Source organism: Strix uralensis, chromosome 11, assembly GCF_047716275.1.
Source record: "Strix uralensis isolate ZFMK-TIS-50842 chromosome 11, bStrUra1, whole genome shotgun sequence".
Classification (NCBI taxonomy): Eukaryota; Metazoa; Chordata; class Aves; order Strigiformes; family Strigidae; genus Strix; species Strix uralensis.
Genome location: NC_133982.1, coordinates 25,270,182 through 25,291,875, shown reverse-complemented (window position 1 = coordinate 25,291,875; position 21,694 = coordinate 25,270,182). Strand labels below are relative to the sequence as shown.

General features: G+C 43.4%; 1 protein-coding gene and 2 long non-coding RNA genes across 13 annotated transcripts in view; all 3 read right to left on the bottom strand.

Moving 5' to 3' along the window:
* Positions 1-14,388, bottom strand: part of TCF12 (transcription factor 12) — a 173,996-nt gene extending 159,608 nt beyond the window's left edge. For 6 of the 8 annotated variants that reach the window (XM_074879940.1, XM_074879943.1, XM_074879942.1 and 3 more), the window contains exons 1-3: positions 14,238-14,388; positions 12,995-13,086; positions 12,117-12,189 (exon numbers count right to left, since the gene is read on the bottom strand). In XM_074879940.1, the coding sequence (XP_074736041.1) occupies positions 12,117-12,189; positions 12,995-13,069 (148 nt within the window). In that variant the 5' untranslated portion in view covers positions 13,070-13,086; positions 14,238-14,388. Of the gene's footprint in view, positions 1-12,116; positions 12,190-12,870; positions 12,889-12,994; positions 13,087-13,450; positions 13,576-14,237 lie in introns of those variants that run through there. The other 2 variants (XM_074879941.1, XM_074879945.1) reach the window with 2 other exon arrangements.
* Positions 14,389-14,829: 441 nt separating this feature from the next.
* On the bottom strand, positions 14,830-15,871 carry LOC141948027 (uncharacterized). The gene is made up of 2 exons (XR_012630345.1): positions 15,757-15,871; positions 14,830-15,186 (listed from the first exon to the last, which is right to left on the bottom strand). It is a non-coding gene; the product is annotated as an uncharacterized LOC141948027 (long non-coding RNA).
* Positions 15,872-16,207: 336 nt separating this feature from the next.
* The window catches only part of LOC141948026 (uncharacterized), a 38,739-nt gene continuing 33,252 nt past the window's right edge, over positions 16,208-21,694 (bottom strand). For all 4 annotated transcript variants that reach the window (XR_012630342.1, XR_012630344.1, XR_012630341.1 and 1 more), the window contains one exon: positions 16,208-16,547. This is a non-coding gene — a long non-coding RNA (uncharacterized LOC141948026). The remainder of the gene's footprint in view (positions 16,548-21,694) is intronic.

Genomic DNA, 21,694 nt, shown 5'->3' with positions numbered 1-21,694 from the left:
CATGAGAGATGGCCAAACTCCGACTGATTCCTCACTGCAGCACAAGTCGCATTGTCATATACACACCAGTTTTCACTTGCAGAAATAGAAAGTACAAAATGAGGTTTTCTGATGATAGTTCACAGGGCACTTAGGTTACCTACCAATAAACAGCTGCCCTTCACTTTATAAAACAAGTATAGACTATTCAAAGGCCAAAAGGAATATAACCATTAGCATAGAATATAAATTGCATTACATAGCATCTCCCATATGCAGGCATTTACCTCTTCTCTGATCCCCATTTCCCCTAACAGGATGGGGGGAAAGGAAAAAGGAAGTGTTAGCACATAGTAAATAAGCAGATGATTGAAACTGTTATGCAGTACTCAACAAGTATATTGCAAATAAAGTGGGTTTAATGAGTATAACAGACATACATAAATATTAACTCTGGTTTTACTGCATCACTCAAAAAAAAAAAAAAAAGGCAATCTCTTATAACTCTTCACCTTCTACCCAGAAATGTATTCACAAATGCACAGACAGCCTTGACATATCTTGAAATTTTTTCACCTAACACGTAGAGTTTTACACAGTCATGCCATATATATCACTCTTGTAAGAGTTGGTATACTACTACATAGGGACCAGCCAGTAATCCAAGCCATTAAAAAGGATAAGAAGGAAATTTAAGTTACATATCCATTTCTGCGCTTTTATTACATGACAGTTTTCAAAAAGTAGACAAAACCCACCCTGTTATTGCTCACCTAAGTTCATTCACCCCAGATGGTCAGATATATCTTTCCTGTAACACAATGAGAAATGTAACCACGTGATTGCATTCTTTACGTTCCTGGCAGCCCTAAAATAGTTTAGCAACCATTTAAGATTACTTCTAGTTGTACTGTACAGTGCTTATATACTGAAGACTAACAGAAGTAGAAATTTCTCATAAAGAATCACAACCTTCTTTAAAATCATGGTGGAAGAAAAAAGATCAAGTTAACTTTTACAGAAGCTGACTACTTCCCACTTTAAAGAGGTTGACTTACAAAAAGGGAAAAATAAAAGGCCCTTTTGCTGATTCATCAAGGCCTGAAAAACTGTTGGGAGAATATGTTCTGGAGATGATATGGTCTCCTATCCTTTAAAGCCTCTCTCTGCTTCCTTTTGAAGTATCAGGCATTATCTAGCTTACTGTGCAAGTAGTAATATTACAGATTATTAAAGAAAAAAATCCAAATAAACTAATGAAATGAACAACTGAAAGGGAAAAAAGATGGGGATTTTGGTTTGTTAGGGTTTTTATTGGGGTTGGGGTTTTGGGGAGGTTTTTGGGTTCTTTATATGGCGCTTTTTGGTTTGGATTATTTTTTTTTTCTTTGGAGTTGAGGTGCTTTTTAAATTCAGCATCTTATAAGCACTTGCAACAAAAATATCTAATGCAGACATTCCTGTCATAAGCAATATTGACAATGTTCATACTCCTTTTTTTGTATGCTTATTACTGTCCTCTGGCAAGGGACTACAGTATCAGATATTTTCAAAGTTACCAAAATAAAAGCATTACACAGAGCAGAGAACATATCAGACATTACATGCATTTATACACATAAAGTGGCAGAGATGTGCATTTCTTTTATAAAATCAAACTAAAGGAAAATTTTTTTATTTACCATGCCGTTCAATCACCTTGCATCTAAGCATCACAAGCACTAATCTTGCGAAGACATACTACAAAATGCAGCCGTTTGAACTCTGCAGTAGTAAGCACCACGAATCATTTTTAGGACTATACAAAAGCTTTTCATTACTCCAAAACTCGGTCATCTTCATTAAATCACCATCTCTTCATAAAAGCCTTGGCTTCATTTAGCATTCAGGAAGATGAAAGAGCAGCTACCCTCCTTATGGATTACTTCTCTATTACAAGAGAATGTTTTGCACGTCAAAAGCAAACATTAAAGGATTAAATGATATTGTCATTTCTGCTCTTGTTTATTTGCAGTGGGCAGTGAACAGAATTGCAAAGAAACAATCAGCGATTATTTTAAGCTGTGTTCTTTTGCAAGGATTATGACTCATGAAGTTGCTGCATAAAGAAACTGGAACAGGATAGGTGTCGCATTCAAAAATCATCGAAACACCACAATATAAAAAAAATGTTTGTGCTACAAGCAAAGCTGTCTGGTTTATTCATTTCACAGAGTAGCCACAATAGCTCTTGGGATAACACCAAGACAATAGTATCATGCATTCAAATAAACAAAAATTAAAAATATAAACAGTGAATTCCATTTCTCTACAGAAGACTAAAAGTACTCTAGGATTTTCTGAAGTATATTTATCTCCACAGCATCCTACTACACTAATGCAACACAGTAGAAAGCTCCAGAGATACTCCGTTACAAGACATCCCCGCAGCATGCAAAACACAACATTCAACTACTTTATCATGGATTTATCTACATCTTTTAGGCTTTAAACATGTTTTCCAACAGAACCAGAGAAACCAAATTTGCAAAGCAATGTTATTTTAAATTAAATTCTCTACCTTTTTTTCATACATTATATGCTAATAGGTATGAATCACACTCTAAGTTTTATGTTTTGCTAAATCTTCTTGTCTGGTTCCCTTCTTATTGCCTCATTCAAGTAAAAAAACAGCTTATTTTGGATTTTTAGATAGATGGTAAAAATGCAGATAGTAGACACAAAAACCACCAATGTGTGTTTGGTTTTTATTTTAGGTAAGACTTGGAACCACTCAATACACTAAAGATTTTGTCTGTAAAACCTGAACATGGAAGAAGACAGGAGGACTATAAATCAATTCACTCTCCAAAGTCAAAGATGTGTATATTAAAATCAGCAATATATTTTGGTCATACTCTACAAACAGAATGAATACAGATACCAGGTAATGCTACAGACCAAGTTCTTGTTTATACTGAATTAAAGGTAAATTATGGTTTAAATTCTATTTCATTTAACACACAGAACATGCACGTTCATGGTCTGATATTCGTTGGTATTTTAACTACGAAATGTACACAACTAGAAATGACCAGATTTGGATTTTGTTTTACTAGATACGTTTTTCTAAGAATTACTTGTTCTTATTTGTCTTCATATTTAAAAACTGGAAAAAATAAACCATCTAAAATGTAATTTTCACAAATCAAGCCTCAGAATACACTTCTATATAAAACTCCAACCCAGCCTAAGTTAAGTTTCTCTGTGTTACCACTGCTTCATCTTCATCTGCAAAGAGCTCTGTCAGAGACAAGGCAGTTTCCTGCAGTTTTGTCCACAAAGTAGAACAGCAAAAGCAAGTGGTTCAACTTATTACTAGAACTCCACATAACTAACAACCTGGTAAAGACACAGAGATACCACAGTTTCTGCAGCTATAAGTGGTACAGAAAAAAAGTCTGCAATACCAAACAAAAATTACTTGAAAAGAGTAACATAAATATCTCACAAGCTTACCAAAAATAAAAAAAAAAAAAAGTGAGCAATCTCTGTAGAAGATCAGGAGCAAGAAATTCACTGCAATAAACAAGACTTACTTCAGAAAAAAAATTAATTCAAAACTGTCAGTCTTAAGTAAAAAATATCTACCTATTTTCCAGTTACCAATAAAGAGAAATTGTGTACAATATCTCTGTCTACCTTCTTTTCTAAATGCAATTCTATAGCATGAGCAGTTTTTGAAGTTTTCCATAGCACTAATACAGAAGTGTACAACTTTCCTGTGCAAGACAAACCTTACTTGGTTTTATTCTAAGGTCTTACTAGCATGCCTAGACAGCATTACCCTACTAACAGGGCTATGAAGTAAACCTTTTCTATTAAGTCTCTTCCTCTTCCACCCCCCCCATTCCAAGTCATTCTTTAAAACACCAGCAACAATTATTTTGATGTGACCAAGTGAGATTCTTCTGCATTACATGAGTAAGAACATGAAGTTTATATAATTTAACACAATTTCAGCTCGTTCTTTAAAACAAAAAAAAAACAAAAAAACAAACAAAAAAATCACATAATCACATCCCTAGCGTACAAGAATCTAACAAAGTCCTAAAGACTGACATTTTAGCCTGATTATCCTCTGAAGACAGTGAGATATTATTAAATATAACAAAAGCTGCTCTTTCTGATCATTCTTGGTATTCAGTTAACATCTTCACCAAAAAAGTATGTCCTTTTTGTTTTTGAATGTTGTATTTACAAACACAGCTTTGTTTTACAAATTACAAAAACAAGGCATTCATTCAAGACATTAAAAAAACTTAACATTATCTCATCTTAGATTCATAATAGAAAAAAAATCTTGCCCCTACAACCACTAGTAAATAATGGATTGTAGTATTTAAGAAGTGCACAAGTACTTCCAAATCATCAGGTTGAGGTATACAACAGAACTGATGACTTCCGGACTTCCATATTAATAAAAAGCCCAATAAATTGAAGTGATGGTCATCACTACTTTAAAACAGGGGGAAAAAAAAAAAAAAAAGAAAAAAAAAGGGAGATTAAAAATACATTTCCTGTCCTTAGAATGATAATTCAGCACTGAAATAATGCTCTTCCCCCTTTTCTTACAATACTCAATAACCAAAAAAAGTGATTAAGGTGTATACACAATTTAAAACTAGTTATGAGTATTCAATAACAATCTCCAAATAATTCACATGCAGAATAAAACAGCATCTTTTCCAATTTCTTTATTTAGTATTTAAATTTAGTGACTTCCTCACAGGAGGTCTAGTAAACTACTTGTTTATGCACATCTGTCAATTTTAAAACTAATCAGGTTTTGCTATATACTTCTGAAGAAGTGCTAACACATTAAACTAGACAATGCCTCTAAAAAAAGCTTTTTAGAGAACATACTTTATTCAATGAAGTCATTTATTGAAACTAAATTTTCAAATTTGATAAACTAATATTTATTTTGAAGGAAATTTAAGATAGAAGACTTATTTATTATATCACATTGATTACATCTGGCTCTGTAGGTAATTTTAAAAAATTTATAAAGCTTCTAAAAATGCTCAATGCTATTCCCCAAAAACATAAACCTTCAACAATAGAGTGCCAAAAAAAAAAAAAAAAACTGCATCTCCATGGTCAAGTCAGCTCAAGAGGTCTAGTAAACTACTCAAGTTTATGCACATCTTTCAATTTTAAAAATAGTCTCCACAAACTTCAATCTTACTAAGTGACGTGGTATTATGTTAGTGCCTTAAACATTCTTCTGTTCATGAATAAATACACACAATTTTCTATCACGAAAAATTACACTATACCATTAGCAACTTAAAGAAAATACAGTTTACCAAGTTTATAGTACAGTATAGAGTAGATTAACAGAAATTCCTATAACAGTATCTATAGGCTTAACTATGGATAAAGTAGAATTATCTGAGACAAACAGCTGTCATACCAACTTGATCGCAAGATGACTAAGGGGTTAAGTCCTCTTTGTGTGACAGCTGGAAAGAAGTGGGGGGCAGGGGAACTTTGGCATGTATGTATGAATGACAAGCTTTTAATGTGAAATTGCCTTGCCAAAGACCAAAAAAAGACCACAAACAACTAAAACCAAAAAACCCCAAACCTTAGCAAGCACTACAGACATAACAAAAGTTCTACAGTAATTAAGGGACTGAGTACAAGTTCAGCTGCCATTAAAGGATACACAAATACATAAGAATCTCATTAATACTTCTCTTCAAAGAAAATTAATTTCTCTGATAATATGCAATTTCTCCTCAGTCTGTTTTTAGGATTCTTCCTCAACTTCAACCAAACCTTTAGTCTTCATGTTTACATTTAGATCAATACTGCTCTCTGGGTAAATCCAAAAATACAGCAACAGGCAATTTCAAACCATATTCCTTCCCACGTGCCATTAAGACCACTCTCCAAAGCATCTGGATACTCTTCATCACTTACAGCAGATCAGAAAAATATGGCAGATCAAGGAGCTACTGGCTGGGGTGGAGGGTGATGGCGAGAGGTGCCCCATCCCAAGTAGTTTACACACCAGGAAAGGTCAAGGCACTACTGCAACCCCAAACCTTCTGAAGCCACCCAGAAGTAACATTGCAAAGACCTTCCTTGCTTGTGAGACAGTAACGTTTATATAGGGACTGCAGGTTAGATGTCATCACATCGCTGCTGGCACTCAGGGAAAACTAATTGCTGGAAATAAGATATTAACTTTTTGAAAGAATGCTTTCTACATGCCAATACAGCAAAAATTACAGTTTTCCTTATTAACAGTGTCCAGTGCATCTCTAAACAAAAGACTAGCTATTTGGAAGACAGCAAGGAATTTCAGACCAATTGACAAGAGGTCCATGCCATCACCTTAAATGATACCAGCCATTTCAAAACCATAGCCAACAGCAATAAATGATGGACGAGCACCTACTTATCTGCTCACCAAGCTAGATTCAGAACACCCAGCTGTTGCGGTAACTTTTTCTTGTATCCTCTTTTTTTTTTTTTTAATCACAAAAAACCTCAGTATCCATGTGACCACAAACACGTTGCAAGAGACTGTCTGCTTTAAAGTTGGGTTATCAGTTTCCTCCATTTGTCCAACATTTTTTCCCCTCCCTCTTTCTTATACAGAAATATGGAAGCAGTTACTTAGCCCTTTTATATGCTGTACTTTTCAAGACTGCTCATGGAGTGAGTGTCAGATAATTTATCTTTCCAAAGGCAAGGGAAGGGGAGGAGGAGACAGAGACTGCCAACAGGCAAGCTGCAGTCTCACATTTACTAACACTGTAACACCATTCCAGGTTTCTAAATGCAAGAGGTGAGTGATCCAGACTGAACTCATTTCACTTGCATTTGGCCTATTTGAAGGGTAATTCATGGGTCTGCCCTACAAACAACTAAAGAGGAAAGAAACTACAGGTACCTTCCTGCTTTCAAGTACAAGGCTTCTACAACTCTTCCCAGGCTCTTCGGAAGAGGACAGAATTTAGCACCTCTCAGACCCAAGATGAAATACCCGGTTACCAGGTTTGCTGGTTCACTTTTAATGGAGCTAGAGGACAAACTAAATATTAAAAATAAACACAATTTTAAAGACCACATAGCTGCATTATTTAATGTTTATTTTAACAGACCACCCTAGATTTCTGGCACTTAACACACAATAAACTTACCTTCTTTTGAATGACAAACAAAAACACACAGGATAACAACAGATTTTGGATGACAAAACCAGAAATACAGATCAAATTCCTGGAATATAAGGCCTTCCCGTTTGGGTTTGGTTGGTTTGCGTTTTTTTTATTTAAAAGAGTCTGTCATGACCTAACACATTGTAGGACCAGACTACTTGACTACAAGACCTCTCCTTAATTCAGGGATTAGGAGCAGTCACTAGGAATTTTCTACGCCTCAATGGGAGACTGCACCAGAAACACACATGAAACGGTACCAGTGAACTGATTCTTCTTAGGAATCACAGTTGTGATATGAAGAAGAAAAAATAATGTATTTTGAGAGGTTAGGAGCACTAATTTGCATACATAAAAAGTCTCATCTTTCTACAGTTTTTTTTCTAAGGCTGTGATTCAGCTGTCAGAGTTAAGAGTGCCTTTTCTCTTCAACACTTGCTGTAGATTAATGAACCCAGTATTTAAAACATTGCCCATCCAGGTAACTCTCCCAAGTTTTTTTTGTTGAGGTTTGTTTGTTTTACAAGGAACTGATGCAAAACTAAAAAGGAAACAAGAGTTTATGACACTGACAAACAGTAATCAAGTCAGGTTTTGCTAATTTTGGAAACACTGTTTGGGAACTTAATAGACCTGCTAAACAATTGCCATTGTGTCCAGTCTGAAGACACACGGTCCTAATTTAGGAACACTCAGGTTAATGGCAGGCTATCAACTTAAATGGTCTTTGCATCAAGCCACTAATTAGCGGCCTATCCCAACCCATTCCTTACAAACTCAGTACATTTGTAGAGACAAGTGGAAAGGGCAGCCTCTTGAATTGCATAAAAGGGGACCAAACTGATACAAAGAAGTATCTACACAGGTACATTCAGAAGGCTTTTTGCATGTAGGTCTAGTATGAGGAATGTCTGGATACATACAAGATTTGTGCCGAGCTGTCCACACACAAACGTATGAACTTATTTTTCATGAATTCAGAAGAATCTTACAGGCAAGAGAAGCGTTATATTTTGACAACTTAGCTCTTGAATTGTACCTCTTACCACTTTGTTTTGTGTTACACATCCAGATTACCTTACTTCAGCTTTTTGACTGATACCTCACATACGCACGTGCATAGCCACATGCAAAAACAACACTGGTACAATAAAGAGGCTACTAAAATTTAAAAGAGTAGGACACATAGGAAAATATTGTCTCAGATACATTCTTCTTTAACATTGAAGAAGTTCTTTGCAAAAGAAAAAAAAAAGGGTTTATTTTAGGGGACAACACCTGAGATTAAAAAAATCTCAATCACAGGAAAAATTGAAATTGAGATCAAATCTGCTGGGAACCATAGGAAAATTGCACTATTATTGCCTATGGCAGGCGTATGAATATTGTGACTGGATTTTAATGGAGTTACTGTAATAAATAAAGGGCATTGGGCAAAACTGGTAACCATCCAGGTTTGTATTGGCATACATTTTGTGGTTTCGACAGTAAAATTTCACTGTAAATCATAACAGTGCAATTAACCATAGTAGCAACACAGAAAATTTTAATTTTAAATAAAATCTGCAAAAAAGCCTGATTAAAAAGCCCGATAGAGCATATCTCTGACCTTTGCCTTCTCCTTTTACTATTTAAAGACAGAAATGGCTTTATCTTCACAAGTTGGTTTTGGAGGAGAAAAGAATGGGAAGTTCTGTTTTAAACAAGAGGTAATTACAACAGGTATGATAAGGAATATTTTGTGCCTTAACTCACTGACTTACATATGAGGTTACTCTTCCAATATGCTTATTTTCACCAGTAGTCTGACCAAGTTATTTGACTTTATCAGCAGCTTACACGACTTACTGTCAAAAGATACTATGATATACCAGATTAGTTCACTTATTTCATCTGCAGCTTTCATTCAAAACTGATTGACCTGTAGAAAACAAGCCTGCCCCGGCACCAGACTTTAGCTATCTTTTAATCGAAACACAATGTTCATATGTTAATCCATGACAGTATTTTCTTACAAACTATAGATATCAGTCATATTAGCTGTTAAATTTATGCAACCCAATTACACATAGATTTTTACATCATAATCAACAGAAATATTGCAAATTATACCAGCTCAAGGTTGTCAGATCAGAATTAATAACATACACCCTAGTATTTCCAACACTTCACAAAGCCACACCTGAAAAACAAACAAGACTTAACCATCCACAAACAGCAACTAATTTGTCCTCTTAAATGGGGGGCCTGGGAGGTGGTAAGGAAAATGCATCATAAGTATTGCTTCCTTCTAAATCACATATCCCAGAAATACAGTCTCCAGAGCCAAGCAGACAAGCAATTGATTTTCACCTACTTAATGGGGGCCATTAGGCTGCATCTCGAATCACTGATAGGTTGAGGGGGGCAGGAAAGGTGCTTTCAGATTTATTTTAACTTTAAATGAGAAAAAGGGGGCTCTCTAATAACAAACAATAAACTCATTCTTATTCCAACTAAGAAAACACTTTCCTTTAGTATACTTGTAAAGACATCAGAAAAATTATAACTGAGCTTAATGGGAAAGATACTGAAGCGAGCTTCAGTTCTGTAATTGACATCAGAATCACAGAAAGTCTCTGTAAGAGGTAGCATCATTCCATATTCAAAGAAAAAAAAAGTACTTGTCAGGAATCTGTGCGTACTGTGCTTTTCAGTACTAAATAGCTCAAAGGAATAAATGCCTTCTCCTTTCATGTTTCTCTTTAAAAAGTGACTTCTAGCAGTAAAAAAAAAAAAGTTTTCAAACATTGTTTGTCCTAGAAGATACAGAACATTTGAAATTAAAGCAAGATCACAATTAAATCAGAGTGCTAGAAATTAAATGCCTATACTTTATCCATGATCTTAACATAGTCTTTCTACAACACTTAACATTGAGTCAGAACGCAACTAATAAAGAAGTTTGTCACCTCTCACTCCTACAGAGTAATCCCCCTGGGTCAAGATTTAGGTTGTAACATTACAAGAATTAGGGCATATAATCCCACTAACTAGTAAATCTTTACAACTAGAAATGTTTTGAACTAAAACCCACAACTCTATAGCATTATCTTTTCCAAGGGGAATTCAGTTGAGGTTATAGCTTGTTTGACAGCTGCAGTGTTTTGCTCATGATTGGTATCTATGTGACAATATACCATATCGGTAAAGAAATTCAAGGAGTCAGTAATGCTGTTTCTCCCAGAAAGCTAAGTATTCTGGCACTCTCTCTTTTTCAGGGCCATCCATGGAAAGAAGGGAAAACATTACGGACACAGGGCAAGCCACATTACCTAACACTGTTCTAAGAGATAAACTAAAAATAGAAGCTTTATTTTTCAGCAGAAAATTTTTCAGCCTGTTTAGAAAAAGCAAGGGGAAAGGAGGATGAGATGCTCTGGTTGTGCTCTCCACAGTAAGTTTTAGCTGCCTGGATGTCTTTTAAAACAAGCTTTTGAGAATCAACTGTCTTGAATATTTGTAGTTTAAAAAAAAAAAAAAAAAAAAAAAAAGAGACCAATTTAAACTACATCATATACAGATTTGCTGTCTTACTATTCCCAATAATTTAAACCTGTACTTTCAAAGAGCAAGACAAAGATTTTAGGAGAGTAGTAGTAAAATGCTTCTTCAAGTATGTTACAGCATTTGCTACATGTTTTCATTAAGTTAAACCTGGGAGATAGTCTCTGAGGAGTGTGCAAAATTATACAATTCAGAAGTTTTAAGATACTTTTAAAAACAAAAATTATGAAGTGTCCCTAAGATGCAAGGTGTCATTTGGACTCTTAAAGTAACAGCTCTGACAACATGAGAGGCAAACAATGTTACCGCACAACTTCAAGCAACCACTTCACTCCTCTACTGGCATTCTAAAAATTTATTTTCATTAACCTTAACTAAAAACACAAACATCATTTTGTTGTATTCATAAAACCAAAAAATATTACTTCACTGTATTCACAGAAAACAAGCATACCTAAAAAAAGAACAAAACCCATTATCAAAAAGTTACTTTAGTTTGTCTTTCATACCTAGTAACAAATATACCCTTTACAGGAATGATACAAAGTATCTGTTAAGAAACCAAACTCTGTTCCGATTACAGACTTTGTTTAAAAATCTCTGAAAACAGCCATTAGGTGGCTCGATGAAAAGACATTGAAGCCACAAAATACATGCAACATGTAAATATAGTTATTTGTTTTCCAGATGCACTGATAAAGGTTCAACATGAAAGAATTCTATTTGTCAAGTCTTTGAGAACCACACAGTACTAAAAAATTGTATTAGCCTTACATTTCATAGAAGCTGTGGCTGCCCCCTCCCTGGCAGGGTTCAAGGCCAGGTTGGACGGGGCTTTGGGCAACCTGGGCTAGTGGAAGGTGTCCCTGCCCGGGGCAGGGGGTGGCACTAGATGGTCTTTAAGGTCCCTTCCAAACCATTCTATAACTTTCCTCGAGAACTGCATTTTAAAACATATCTTTGAGTCAGGAGTATTTCATTATTTGGCATTTTATTTAAATGTTTACCCCGTTCATACAGGGTTAGGAAATACTTCAATGGCACAGGTAGGTTTGATTTTATCAAACAACAAAAACCAAGAAGCCATTCCTTTTTAACATAACAGATAAACAGACAACTCGCATGTCAGTATGACTACACATACTTCACACTTTACTGTACTGGGACAAGTAGTCCAAGGCACACAAAGGAAAACTGGTTAAAGTTAAGAAAAAATGTTATAAAGTGAGATCAAAACAGCACATCTCTAATTAATCTGAATGTCTTATGAGAATATGTACCAATGAAAGATTATCATACTTTGGGCACGTGAAGACTAATCTAAAAAATTAAGACCTAGTTACATGAACTTGATGTATCTTGGATGCATCCTACCTGATCCACTGAACTGGCTGCTTCCTAGCGTAGTTGGTCTGGTTTTCCCACTATTAACAGGTGGGGAAAACATCTGCAAAACAACAAAAAAAGATGTGTTTAAATTTGGTTTGAAACTCTGACAAATTATTAATGGAAACTTAAAAAAAAGAAGTTAATAGGAAACAATTATTTGATTCATTTTTCTGTTAGAAAATAAACAGAATCTAAGATGCATGTTTAGACCCATAAAACCAATAAGCTAAAGTACTCCTTGCGATTTATTAATACCACTAAAATCTCTTTTCTACATCAACACAAACAACTTCAAAAAAAAAAAAATTAAAAGGAGACCTACTACGGCAAATTAAAACAGTTATATTTCTTAAATTTTACTACTGAATATATTTCTTACTGATCTGCGAGTTTAACATCACTGGATAAGACAGCTTTTGAGAGGCAGGAGTTTTCTATTACGTTTATAAATCAAGCGTCTTTTTGACATCTCTTAAAAGTACCACACATAAAATACCTATAATTTGCTAAGCCAAAACTATCAATGAATAACCTCTGTTATTTATGGGCATTAAATTTCCTTTTGATTTGTTTAAAAAAAAAAAAAAGCCAAAAAAAAGGCAAAGTACCAGTGCCACATGCCAGCTTAACAAACGTTAATTATTAGATTATGCCATCACTGGGTCAGCCTGATTTTAACCAGTTAAACCAATTGACCCAGCTGGTATTACAGTATTAAATCTGGAAGTCTAGACATTACATCAAAGTTCAGGTGTCCAACTTGGCGGAGCCAGCCCCAGCCAAGCCCTGCACGCTGCTGCCCCTACTCCTCAGCTCGCTGCACCGCGCAGAAGTCACGAGAAGCCCTGGGAGGATGATCCTACCGCACTGAAGTCCAGCAAGTCGCTCAGTTCCTTGTCAGTTCCTATAGCGGCCATCCTCTGCTGCTGGGAATTCATCTTCCTCCGCTCACCGTCTGGGGCACAGGGAGAGGCAGAGGCAGTGCTGCACCACGGGGCCGGTGCCGACCCCCGACACCGGGAAACCGGCCCCGACCGCGGAAGGGCCCCCGGTCCCCGCGGAACCCCAGGGGAGCCTGGCTCTGCCGGGCGGGCTGACGGGACCGGCAGCGGCTTCCCCACACGAACCAACTCTCCCTAAGTTTCCTCAGGCTCCCTGTTCTCCCTCATGCCACTGCTCCCCCGCCTCGAGCGAGGCACAGTCACGCCGCAGCGGGGCCGCCGCCGCCAGAATTCGGTCCCCCCCCAGGCAAGCGAAAGCAAATAACCAGCCGCGGCCCAGCGGAGTCCGGGGAATTAGCGAGAGATTAAGTGACTCACTGTCTCGGCAACAATGGGGCCGCGGAGCAGGGCTGGATGTGCCTCAGCAGAGCCATCGCTGCCCCGGCATTGCCGCCCACCGCCTTCCCCCGCCGGCGGCGGCTCTCCCCGCCCACACCCCCCCGCGGGCCGCCACCGCCACTCCGCGCTCGGGACCGCGGCGCGAGGCGGGAGCCGCCCCCGCGCACCGCACGCGCACACGCGGGGCCGGGAGCGCGCGCCACCACCGGGCGGGGGTGGGGGGGCAGAATGCGCGTGCGGCGCGGGGGGGGCGGGGGGGCGTGCGCGCGCGCGGCGGGGAAAGGGGGAGAGGGGGGGGGAAGGAGGGGCGGCGGGGCCCGCGCCTTCCCTTGTGCCCGGCGGGCGCCGCGGGGGAGCGGCGGGGGCGCTGCCGCAGCCCCGCTCCCCTCCAAGTTTCGGAGCCGCCCGGCGCGCCGGGGCCGGGCTGCGGCCGCCGCGACCCTTTATGAGCGCTGGGAGCCGCGCGGCGGTAACGCGCGCCCCGAGCGCCACCCGCGGGGACTCGCTGCTGCCCGGGGCCCGCGGCCCTGCCCCGCCGGCGGCGGAGAGCCCCGGCACGCCGCAGGCGCCCCCCGCCACCCAGCCCCGGCTGCCGCCCCTCGGGGCTCCCCAGCGGCACCTCCTCCTCGGCCTGCCCGCCGCTCCCGCCCGGCCGCGGCCCCGTGCTCCTCGCCGCCGCCTCTGCCCCCGCCAGCGCCCGGCCGCCGCGTCCCTCCCCCCGCCCCTCTCTCCCAACTTCTCCCGGCCGCCGGCCGCCCGCACTTACCTGCTGCCCCCGTACGCTCCGCTGACCAGGGCCGGGCCGGCGGCGGCGGGCGGGCCGCGGGCTGGGTGGGAGGCGACGAGCCGAGCGCTCCCCCCCCCCACCCCCCCCCGCTGGAAGGAACTTGTGGGTTTCCCTCAGGCGGACATTTTTTTGCTCACAGAGCCTCAGCACCACGCTCACGGCTCCGGCTCCGTATCCCTCCGCGCCGAGCGCCGCCACGGCCTTAACCCTTCCCGCGCCGGGCTGGGGGCGGGCGGGAGGCGCCGCCGCGCTGGCAGGAGCCCCCCGGGCACCCCTTGGAGCCACCCCGGCACCCGCCTCACCGCGGGGGCAGCGCCGGGGAATGGCGGCGGAGCCCGGCCTGCGCCTGGGGGCCGTCCGCACCGCACCGGCCCGGCGGGCGGGGAGAAGCGGGACCCCCCGGCCCCCGGCCCGCTTCGGGACACCGCAACGGGCACCGCGCAAAACACGCACCGCGCGGGAACAGACACCCCCCCCCACTCATCCGGACCTCGACCTGCAGCACTGACAGCAACGCGCCTGCCCCAAAATGCATTAGCACACTCGCCCTGAATCCACATACTCTAAAATATGCATAAATACTTTTAATATATCAATATACAGTCTTACTGTGCAAAATAAAATTGTATACGAGTTACATCGAGCTTTAAACATTCATTAGCAGCTTCCTCTTAAATACAATTAAAACCGTAACATGTCAAGGCATAAGAATAGGTCTGTAATGCAAGAGCACGCATTCAAAGAAACTCCGCGGTTCTCCGACGCGGGGGATGCTGAAGGCGAATGAGCCCAGCGGCTTCCGAGCGGGAGCGGGAGCGGGAGCCAGCGTGCAAGGAGCCCGCGCCGCCGATGGGTCCTGCCGCTGCTCCCGACAAACGGCTCCTGGGTGCTCCGTCTCCTTCCCGAGCAGCAGCACCACCGGCCTGTCCTGCCGGGAAGTTCATTTCACGCTCGGATCCCCCGGCGCCTGGGCCTGCGGAGCGGGCGCGGCTTTCCGCAGGGCCGGCAGCGCGGTCCCGGGCCAGCCCGCGCCCGGCCCCACGCCCGCAGGAGCTCTCGAGCCTGCAGAGCCCCCAGGTGGCACCTACTTGCCACCACCTGGGCGCTGGCCTCCTCTGACCCTAGCTACCGAGGGCTACCGGCCCTTCCCTCTGACTGCGAGAATCACGGAAGAATAATGTCTACAGCTACTGCCATATTATTCTTTTGGAGCAGGGGGCCTTACAAAAGACAAGGACAATGCGAAAGGATACTTAAAATCGCTGAACCTAAATCGCCCCAGGGAGCCAGTAAGCGCAGCAAGGAGAGGGAACGGCACGCTGCGTGAGGAGTGTTCACCCCTCGCAGGCTGCTGCTTGGCCCCCCCGGGCTGGGGAGGCAGCAGGCCGGACAGCGGGCTCGCCACCCCCACACCCGTCCCCTCCAGCCCAACGCTTCCCACCCCCAGATCCCGCCTGTGACATCTTCCGGAGGAAGGGGAGGGCGATAACAAACTTACCACCCCCACGCGAAAACAAACTGGAGATTCTGGAGCCTTAAAACATTCTCCCATATACGCCGTGTACTGGATGATCATCTGGCCTTGTGATGCCATGAATATTCATATCTCTGCCACTTAGAAATGCAGGAAGCAATTTGTATTAAAATATCAACACAATGACTCCCATTCTCTGTGCCCCTGAGGGACATAAATACGTACTTCTTCCCTTTGATGTATAAATAATGCTTCACTTAGAGGAAAGCACCCAGTGACAGAAGTCATGATACATTTCATGAGGAATGTCCTTTAACATATTTTAGTGACAAGGAGGATCCCCTACTTACATACTGGGAAAATATCGTTGTTTCTCTTGCAGTTACAGGTGCTCAGTACCAGTTAGTACAGCTGCAACACTGATAAGCATCGATTAGAAAACTAACTCAAACAAAGCAATAATGCTAACAATTATTTGTACTGATGTGTAGTTGTATTAAAATTAAAACTTCATTTCAAATACAATACTTTTTATTGGCCCTCTGACCTGAGGTTTTAAGGTTCACACTCATAAGCTTTTCTTTGCAGCTAGAAACTTTGAGTGGAGGATGATACATCCTCGTAATCCATGACATAGGGTTTAAAGATAAACAAATTACTGTAAGATATGCCATTTGGTCCACAATGACGTGTCACTTTCTCATGCAGATGCCAGCAGAAAACACGCTCATTACCAAAAGTCACATCACAGCAGCCATTCTTCTGCATCACATCTCTATGGGTTGACCTTGCTGAAAAACTTCATTTCCAGGTAGCTGTAGAAAAATGACCAAAACATAAATGAAGTTTCCAGAAATTATGCCGGACAATTTAGCAGGTACTCAAGGCCTCAGGGAAGGTATGCTTTGGCCCACAAATATACCAAGAGTCTGACCTAAAGGAGATTGCTCCGGGGAGCCAAAACTGTAATGAGTTGGCCAGTTCAGAAATTTCAAAAGAAATTCATGCAGGTAGCTTGACTAAAACCATTGTGAAAGATCAGTAACTATCACATCCTGTATTACAATAATATTCTAAAAAGAGATTTACCCTAATGTTTCCCAGGAACTGAACATCATCTGTCACATTGGTGAGATTTGGAATCTTTAACCTCTTCATGTAACACTGATCAGAACTAACATGTACACTTGAAACATTAAGGCACGATATTCTATGCCCATGCAATACTGTCTTTCACCTGTTCTCAGAATCTCCAACCCCTTTCTCAAGCTGCTACTTACTTGGTATCCTTTCATCTCTGCCACTCCCTATAAATTCTTCCCGTTCACTGCAAAGACAGGAATTTAAAAAAAAAATGCAGTGCATATCCTTATGCTGTCATAGTCATACACAGAAAATGAAACAGAAAACAATGTGGTCAACATTAAAAAAAAACAAACACAAAAAAAACAAAACAAAAACCTCTCTGCTTTTAGCTATTCAGAGATCTTCATGAGAAAATATGGCCAAGTAAGACTTTATAAATGTTTTAAAACATTGAAGAAATAGGTATCTGAAACCTAGTTTGGACAATTACAACAGTTTTTCATTTGCAACCAAGCAAATATTTCCAGTTTCATTCCTGCTTCAATCCCTAGTTATGGTTCTTTCCTTACACGTGTGAAATGCAGCAACCATACTAGATAAATCACAAAAACGAAAAACTTCCAGCTTTGCTGTGACACAACAGTACCTTCCTTGTACGTTACATAGAAGGCTAAAGTGCTACTGTCTCCTGCAAGTGTTACACCCTTTTTTCTTTCGCTTCTTCAAAAGTAAAAGGTCTTTGCTACCTAGGGAGCAACGGATCAGATGGATAGCACAGAAATAGAGCAGCAATCATAAACAGCAATCATTTTGCTAGTGATTTCTGACCAAAGACTGCCAGCATTCAGGACTGAATTCCTGTAGATGCTTTCCCAATCGTATTACCACCGGTGAGTTTTCTAGCAAGATAAATTAATTTATCAGTCTTATGGATAAATACCCTTTCCTTAGAGAAGCCTTAGGTTTGTTGTGGAGTAGTGCAAGTAATAGACAGGTAAACCCATGCACACAAAGTCATCGGTGAACTCCAGACTCTGACAGAGCATAAAACACAACTGTAAATCTGTGTGGTAACAGCCCCGACAGCTGATCTACCAACATCAATATGGTCAGCTACCAACCAGAGCAGTCAGGGAATTGCTAGTTGCCAGATGGCGATGGCAACATTCTTCTGCATGCTTCAATATGACCATGAAAATGAAGAATTACATACAGGACATAAAAAAATTAAGAGGAATATAAAAACCAAATCACTTGAGCACAAACCCCTGAAAATAATTACTTATATGGTGTTTCCACAGCCTTCATGAATTGCTTTCCACCCACTCCTTAAAGGAAAAATATTTGATACTGCAGACAGCTGTTGTGCATTCAGGGATGTGAGAAAATGTATTCCGTATTACTATTTAATGTATCGTGCCTGTCTGAATAAAATCATTAAGCTTGCATGTCTCCTTTTGGTTTATTTATTCTTAAATTTACACACACTGAATTAATTCACCACCACGACCCAAACTGTACGAGCTCCTAGGGTGTTCCCTGACAGAGCATTTGATGCAGGATAGTTTTCACTGGAACGTCTCCTTTAAATCATCACGTATGCGCTCAGCCTGCATCCACAGCCAGCAATTTATCCATGATAAATACTATTGCTCAGCAAATCTATAACCCTGGAGAGAAGTCAGCAGACCTCCTTTCCTGCTCCAGTTTCGGGGGGTTTTTTACAACAAATTCCGACCCTCACCTAAGCCACTGAATCCTTTCTACTGCTTCCAGCAGACTTCCCAGTACAGACAGCAATGCTCCTTTGGAGTCAGCAATAAGAACACAACTTTCTTTGCTGTAACTAGCATGGACAAAACAATTCCATTTTCTCACTGACTTGTTCATGAGGTCACCTGGAATCTGACTCAAACCAATAAAAATGAATTAAAAGATTCTTGTTGCCATGCATGAAACTTTTGGATGAAGCTCTTGGGGAGGCACAGTGTTCTACCTACAGCTCTTCCTTCCAAAGCAGACTTTGGAAAAGGATCCCATAAATGAGCTTACAGCTACATTCCTAGCACCGAGCCTCCTGATTGCGCAGTGCTTGCTGTTATCAGTACAGCCCATCTTACAGATAACTGAATTTGCTGCCTCACTTGCTGCCTGCTATATTTACCTCAGGGTAATTAAAATTATATAACATATATATTATGTAACCTATTGTACAAGATAAAAGATTTAGAACATTTGCAGGAGGCTACAATGGTGAAAGCTCTCACCGAACAGTATTACTTACGAGGGGACCAGAGCGTGCAGGGTGACTACTGTGAGGTCAAAACCTGTTTCTGTGGGGGCACTGAAAGACGCGCTTAATTTGTGACTGCTGCTGACAAAATGCTCGCCGCCAAGTACTTCTGCCTAAGCAGGAAATGGGTAAAAGCTTTAGCTCGCCGTAAGGGACCATCGTCACAGGAGAAATTCTTACAAAAACATCAAGTTCACTGCGGGGAAGGAGCAGGGCGAGGGGGCGGGAAAAAGCGATGAAGAGGAGAAATTGCGGCGGGAGGGCCCCATGGAAGGCGGCCTCTGCCCTCCCCGCAGACCGCAGGCGGAGCGGGCCCCGCGCAGCCGGCGGTGACCGCGGCCGGGGACCCCGGGGCCGGCAGCGGCGCTGGGCGGGCAGATGGCTGCGGGGCAAAGGCCGCGGCGAGGCGCGGGAAGTGGCGCCCGCGCCGCCCCCGTCGCAGGGCTCCGCGAACGCCCCCGGCCCGGCCCGGCCCGGCCCCCGGCCGAGCCCTGCGAGCAACGCGGCGGCGCCCCGGGGCACGGAGCGCGCGGCCCGCCCCCAGCACCGCCCCGGACGCGCTGCCCCGGGGCCGACAGCCGCGGGCGGGGCGAGACGGGGCGGGGGGAAGCCGAAGTTGGCCGCGGCCGCCCGGCCCCCTCCCCGGTCCGGCTCCGCCGCCCCTCAGCGAGGCCTCCCCCCGCCGGCCGAGGGCGCCCCCGCTCCCCGCCGCCGCCGGCCGAAAGTTGTGCGGGCCGAACAATGCGGCGCGGACTATTTATCCTTCCGCCGGCCGGCGGTGACGGGAGGGGGTGGGGCGGCCCGGCCCGCGCCGAGCTGGCGGGAGGGGCCGGGGGCCGCTCCTCGCCCCAGGCTCTCGGGGCGGGGCGGGGCGGCAGACCCCTCCCCGGGGCCGGTTACGACAGCCGAGGGAGCCCAGCGCCGTCCCGCCCCGCCGAGGCCCGTCCCGGGGCGCACCGGGGGCCCTGCCGGGAAGCGCCGTCGGGCGTGGAGCGGCCCCGCCGCCCCCCAGCCGGGCCGGCCCCGCTCTGTGCCCGCAGTGACCAGCCGGCAGCGCGGCTCCGTGCGAGCGCGGCGCAGCGGGCGGGCCGTGAGCGCCCGACACACGGCACCCGGCTGGGCTTCAGCCCCAGAGCCGAACGGGACCGGCGGCAGTCACCAGTTCAAAGAGTGGCTTTAAATTCACGCAGCAGACGGTCTGGGTACCTCCTTTGTTTAAGCCAACCTTTTAAAAGTGAACTAAAACCAGACAAGTTTGAGCTAAAAGCTACATGTGTTCTTGCTTTTACAGTACTTGCTACTTAAGAGAAGTACGTAGTCACAGGAGATCCGCACTGAGTACAACTAAGCTAAAACTGCAGTCTCCAAAGGTGACTTTAAACAGTCGGTACGATACCAAGCTCGCTGTCACGAACGCCCCAGCCTGTTCCCCAGTACAGCATTCCCGGCAGCACACGCTATCCCCGCCGGACAAAGTCCCTCTGCTCGGCGCACCCCACGCGGGCCGGCCCCCGCGGCTCCCCCCGCCGGGCGGGGCACGGCTGGGCTGGGCTGGGCTGGGCTGGGCTGGGCTGGGCTCGGCTCGGCTCGGCTCGGCTCGGCCCGACTCGGCTCGGCTCGGCCCGGCCGCGGCCGGACACACGGTGCCGGCCATGCCAGCGCGGTGCTGGGCTGTGCACTGCTTCGAGGTACTTAATTTTAACAAAACTCATTTATCAACTCAGAAGACACAGATTACAACAAAGAATCACGTAACTGAGATCATTAAAGGGAGTTATATTCAGTGAGGAAATTAATCCAAGATTTTAAGGCTCCTATGTAAACTCTGCCCTTCACTACAAATTTTTATGAGCGATTGCATCATGCAGCTCAATGTGAGCAGTTCTGAAATATCCCCAGGATAAGGATTACTGCTGAAAGCAATTGAGGCAAAGCATCTTCCACCAGAAACGTGTCTCACGCTGAAGGACGTTGGCTAGTCAGAATGGAGTTCATTTGCAGAGAGGATAAAGCATGAGTATCACCATTTTTAGCCTGGTTTCCTCGGGAAATCACTTGCAGACAACTACACTGTGTTCACCTGGATTGATGCAGTTCCTTAATAAATCGTAAACTCATTTGTTAATTTCAGCCAAGGAAAATGAGGAGATCACATTCACACACATTTCATGGAAACAGGGATTGAAGCAGAAAAAAAAAAGAGACTGCACCTACTGAAGAAAAGACTAGTTGAGGTCAATCCTTGTCGGCAACCAAAGAACCCAGAGCCAGGATGCAAAGCCCAGGGAAGGTAACTTCAGGTAGTTTCCCTTTTGGCAGAAGTGTTCTGCCAGTCACCGGGAGCTGGTACCAGCAATCTGTTTTACACAGACGTTTTTGAAAATTTCCCCATTTCCAGAGTTTCACAGGAGGAAAGAATTGCTTTAATGTAATCAAAAGCCATATAAGCCACAGATAATGATTTCCATTCTAAAATTGCTTGAAAGAATAACTGTAGTCTGACTACAGCCATTCATCAGCCGGTCCCAGATGGGCCTCTCATGCGTGAGATTCCCACTGAACACTAATTCCCTCCTTGGCACT